This window comes from Tigriopus californicus, chromosome 12 (genome assembly GCF_007210705.1).
Source record: "Tigriopus californicus strain San Diego chromosome 12, Tcal_SD_v2.1, whole genome shotgun sequence".
In the NCBI taxonomy this organism is placed as follows: domain Eukaryota; kingdom Metazoa; phylum Arthropoda; class Copepoda; order Harpacticoida; family Harpacticidae; genus Tigriopus; species Tigriopus californicus.
Window position 1 is genome coordinate 6,956,653 of NC_081451.1, and position 5,264 is coordinate 6,961,916.

The 5,264-nt window shown below is 40.4% G+C and overlaps 1 protein-coding gene across 1 annotated transcript; it reads left to right on the top strand.

The window, feature by feature from the left end:
* Positions 1 to 2,802: 2,802 nt before the first annotated feature.
* LOC131891832 (basic helix-loop-helix transcription factor amos-like) lies at positions 2,803 to 4,490 on the top strand. The gene is made up of 2 exons (XM_059241502.1): positions 2,803 to 3,679; positions 3,790 to 4,490. The coding sequence occupies exons 1-2, from the start codon at positions 3,271 to 3,273 to the stop codon at positions 4,194 to 4,196; spliced, it is 816 nt and encodes a 271-aa protein (XP_059097485.1). The 5' UTR covers positions 2,803 to 3,270; the 3' UTR covers positions 4,197 to 4,490.
* The last annotated feature ends 774 nt before the right edge of the window (positions 4,491 to 5,264 follow it).

Genomic DNA, 5,264 nt, shown 5'->3' on the forward strand with positions numbered 1-5,264 from the left:
CTTTCTCGGGCGCCTTCATTGTTCAATTTTTTGCCTTTACATATTCGTAGGGAATTTGTGGCTGTTGATCCAGTAGCATCCTTTAAGTCAGACCTAGCCAATCTTTTGACAAAAATTTCTGATCAGCCCTATCATCCTATGCACATTTTCTGTTCTGCGGAAGGAATATAATTAATTACAATTACCCTGTTGCCCAATGCATTTAATTAAGATTACATGAAAACGTTTAAGGGGTTTCATACTTAATAGGAAGCAATTAATTAAGGTTGGGGGATCCCTTAGTGATATTCGTGATGTCAAGTCAGGTGTTCCGCAAGGCTCAATATTAGCGCCTCTCCTTTTCACTATCTCATCGTTCCACTTCAAAAGCTTAGTAGTAAAGCTGATGTAAAAAAAAAAATGTTTGTGGCAGGAATGGTGAAGATGTTTATTAGAGGTTTTAGATCAAATGTACTCTTGGGTTGCAGGGAGTGATATGGCCTTGAATGGAATGAAATTCCGTTTAGTGACATTTGGAACGACGCTATTAAATACTCCGCTCGTAAATAATTGAGATAGAACTATTGAGCAGGTTTCGTCCGTGAAGGATCTAGGTGCAGTCCTTCAAGATAAAGGAAAGTTCGATGAGCATATCCAGGTGAAAGTTGGCGAAGCTTTTCAAGCATCGGACGTTTAAGTCCAGATGCACGATGCTAACTCTGTACAAGTCTATTGTTCAACCACATCTTGAATATGTTTTACCCATTTAGGCTCTAATGACTTCAGCAGGTTTGCAATGGGTTGAACAAGCCTAAAGAAGTTATACCAGTACCATTGAAGGTATTGGATGTTATTAACGAAGGTCGGATTGTAATGCAATGTTTAGAGAAGGTAAGAAAGGTATCTGATACCGTACGTTTTCAAAAGCATTCATGATGAGCTTTACCCCACTCCAGATTAGTAACTGTAGACGCTTGATGTGGGTTTTGAGAACACCTTCAAACTTTCGATAATCGAGACTAGTATCGAACAAAAAATTCCACCTAGCTTCTTTCTGGGCTCCTATATCATTTAACTAGTTTCCCTCTAATATTCGTAGGTGTTGATGCATAGCAATAGCATATCTTAAGTCAGACTGGGACAATTTTTTGAAAACAAACTCGTGATCATCCTCACATTCAAGGCTTACTAGATCCACCAACTCTAATTCGTTGGTGAATAAGATATTATATGATATTAAAGCTAAGTAAAATGATTAGTTTTTTGCCTTCAAATGATGGGAATTCCATTCCCATTAGCATTAAGGAAGTGCGCAAAGAAATGACAAAAGTGTGCTTTGAATTTCTTGAACCAGCAATCTTAAAAGCTGGCGGCCCAAAGATATTTCCCATGAAGTTGAACAATCTGAAACTGAGATCATCGCTGTATATTCAATTCGCATTCATAAATTAGACGATATATGAGTTTTCCATTGGTACAAATTTCAAGTTGTTGAAGAAGTACCTTGAAGTGATTGGGTCTGAGGTTCATCCGTGTATTTCAGTAAATCTTATTTACTCGATGTTTAAGGAAATTTTATGATGTTACCGACTTAAGTTCGAAAAGATTTAACAATTATGTCAATTATCATGACTGCAAATCCAATTCATATCATTGAACTTCGGGTGGTCTTTTACTTTTGAAAACCCCCATACAACAGAGATTGTGGATGTAGGAGAAAAGAAAATCCTTAACTATCTGAGAATTGTCTTGTAACATTTTTCTTTTTATTTGTAACACCCTTCTGCTTTTTTTGCACAATACGAAATTGGTTGTACAAAGCGATCGTCAGCACCGTTTCGAGGAGTACCCAAAAATTGAACTCGAATAAGTATGTTCTTTGAAGTGCAAGAAAATCGTTCTTACTCATCAACAAAACGAATGAGCTGGGATCTGATCCTCCCATCAATCCATCAACCCATCAATTGAACAGTTCAACAATCCTCAGTTCGGTCGGGGTGAGTATAATAGGGTTACGGATTTTTTAACGGCTATTTTTAAGTGTTCGAATACTTTGCTTGTGAAAGCTCATCATGTTCAGAATCGACACATGTACAAATCGGATAACTAAACTTGAAAACAGTTTGGTAATATGCGCCCTGACATTAGGTTGATACCATTAAGTAGCTGAGCCCTTATGTCTTTCACCAATGATAATTAGATTTATACCCCCATCTTCCGTACACTCTCAGTAAGTTCGCAGTTCCTGCCATAAAAACTGGTTTTTACCCGCTGTGTTACAGATTGTCAAAGAATACCGCGAGTGTTCGACAAAACTTTTTATTGACAAGGCTTTTGTAGGTGTCTTCAAAAGATCCTTCTTCTAAGACTGTTTCGACGAGTTGATTCAGTTTTTGAGGTGAGCACTAAAACTGAGTGGATCTAAATAAGATGTTTGAAGTTCTATCGAAATGGGAATGATCTTTCGACAAAGAAGTTCACTTCAAAATGATGGTTTGTGGGCCATAGTATTGCAGGTGTTTCAAATTCTTGAGAGTTTTAAAGACCCTCTAACCATTTTTAATTGCATCCCAGAAGTTTCCAACTATTCCCAATTATTCACAACCCAAAGGGCAGTTTTGATTCATGCAAGTACAATGGCTTGTTAAAAGGCCGATTTGTGTTTTGACCGTCTTACATTTAACTTACTTGTACTTGAAATTTGAGTACAAAGCGCCCTGCCTTGGCCGCCTTTTAAGATTTGGTAACACGGTAATTATTCCAATTTTCTTTTTGTGAAGCCTACCAATGTGGTGGTGGTGGTGGTGGTGGTGGTAGTAGCCGTAGTAGTGCTGGTGGTGCTGGTAGTAATAGTAATAGCTGGCCGCAAGTGATCATCATTCTTCAGTGGTCTGATCCATCCAGGTTAGCACGCCAAGTCGTCAAGGTAGCAATCCAGCATGCGTGCAGCAGGCGAACACTCAGAGTCAATGAACTAGCTACTGATCATCGAGTTCCCTCAAGCAACATCGGCCATTCATGGGGTGGTCAGCTCCGAACGAACGAACGAACGGACGGACGAAAGAACGAATAGTCGTGAGATTTCTTCTACGGGAGCGAAGAAAAAAAAGATTAATCCGCGCATCTCCATTCTCCACTTGGCTTCGTTCCGTCGGCCCGTCAGTCGCTCTTACATCTTTGACGATCTCGGATGTGTGTGGGAAACCTGGGGTAGCGAGTTTGTCTTCTCAGAAGCGTGTGCAATAATAACAATACAAATAGCAAGAAGAAATAAGCTCAAAGCGATTCAAGATGTCATCGGTTGGTGTGCCAGTTCCTAAAGTGGAAGCCATGGATATGACTGGCTATGATCATTACGAAGAGTTCTACCCAGTGGTCTGTGGAGCATCCACGCCTATATCCCAAATCTATCCCGTGGATGTGTCTCAAAATTATTCACCCACCGACAGTGGCTATTTCACATCGCCTTATTCTGGCGGAACTTCTAATTATTTTGAGTCCCATCTTGGCGGCCAGGATGCCAATCAAAACTTGGTCTCGAACTGCGAATCCGCCACTCTCGAGGCTGGTTTCAACAACAATGTAGACTATCCATCCTCGATTGATTCCCACCTGCATCAACCAACAAATAATCCACACGACCCAACAACCGGGATCAACATTGAGCTTCACTATTCACAAAACAATCATTCTCAAGCAGGTAATTTGATCAAATGACCAAATCTGTCCTAAATGATCTAGATTGATTATCATTCTTGTTTTCCTTGTGACTGTTTGATTGAAATGTATCAATTACTCTCTCCTCTTTAGATGGAATCCTTTCGCCGACGAATTGCTCAATCCAGTCAAATGGAGTCCCACGTGCTACCAAGTCCAAATCGTCCAAAACGAGTAAGACCAAGAAGCCCCACAAGATACCCAAAGCATCTCGATATTTTCTTCACGGGCCGAACTCGAAGCCCGAGAATGGTGACAAAAAAAAGTCAAGCAAGCCGAGAAAATCGGACAAGAACTTACCTGTGGAAATCCGCGTCAAACGTCGGAGGGCCGCCAATGCTCGAGAGCGGAAGCGAATGAATGGGTTAAACGATGCATTCGAACGCTTGAGAGAACACATTCCCAATCTAGGCAATGATAGAAAGCTCTCCAAGTATGAAACCCTACAGATGGCTCAAACATACATTGGTTCCTTAAAAGAGCTTCTTCACATCGGATAGTCGTTGGAAAGCAGTGTTATTACATACATACATATATATTACCTATCTCGATCTCAGTTCAGTCGAAATGTTGTGCAATTTGTCGTCCAAACAGTATTCTTTTCCCTTCTAATTTTTACGAAATATTTGGTGTTTTCTCCTCCTATACAAGGCTGTGAACGTTTTTCATTCTTTTATTGTTTCCCAGACTTTAATTGTTAAATATCATGTCATCCCTTCATGAATCATGTGCAATGCCTAACAACAAATGTGATTTTGGTTAGAAATATACTCGTATATCCTGTCTTAAAGAACCAATTCCCTAGTACAATGTTTGCTGTTTGAATACATCGGGTTTGTTATCACCTTTAAAGGACTTCATTTGGTTATCTTGATCTACTAGACCCCTCTCTATCTCTATTTCGGAGTCCCCAACCACGATTACTTGACATGAAAAGCATTTTACAACCATCGCTTTTTCAATGATGATTCTCGATTTGCTTGCCATCGTCTCCGAGATTTCCCTTTCAATTTGACCATATGTTGTCTTGAGACCCAATTTGTGTGAAAGACTCGGACAACGACGACTTACGGCAATGATGACGAGGACCAAGCCAACGAACGAGCGATCAGCAGCCACCTACCTCCCTACATACATACATACACTCCCTACCTCCCTCCTTTGCCTTTGCCTTTGCCTCCCAAACATATGATGTGAATGGCCTCGTAGTCGAGTCGTCATCATGTACATCATGTAAAAAATGTGATACAGAATACAGCTGCACACACCAGCACAGAAAACTGAATTTGCTCTCAAGACCAGATCTACGTACACGAGCTGAGATGGGACGATCTGATATTAAACCATCTCAAAATCAATGATGAATTAAGGACTCTTCTTGTTCTAAACCTGCATATTCAGCGGCGAGTCCTCTTCCCTCTTCTTGACTTTTTTACACTTCGCCAATATCTACTCTCGACAAGAACCGTTTGTTTGTGCGTGCAAGTAACGAATTGCCTTGAACTTTCTTGAATTCTCCCCCCTGCCTCCGGCTAAAAAAGCATTAGAGGTTCTTCATCATTAACTCG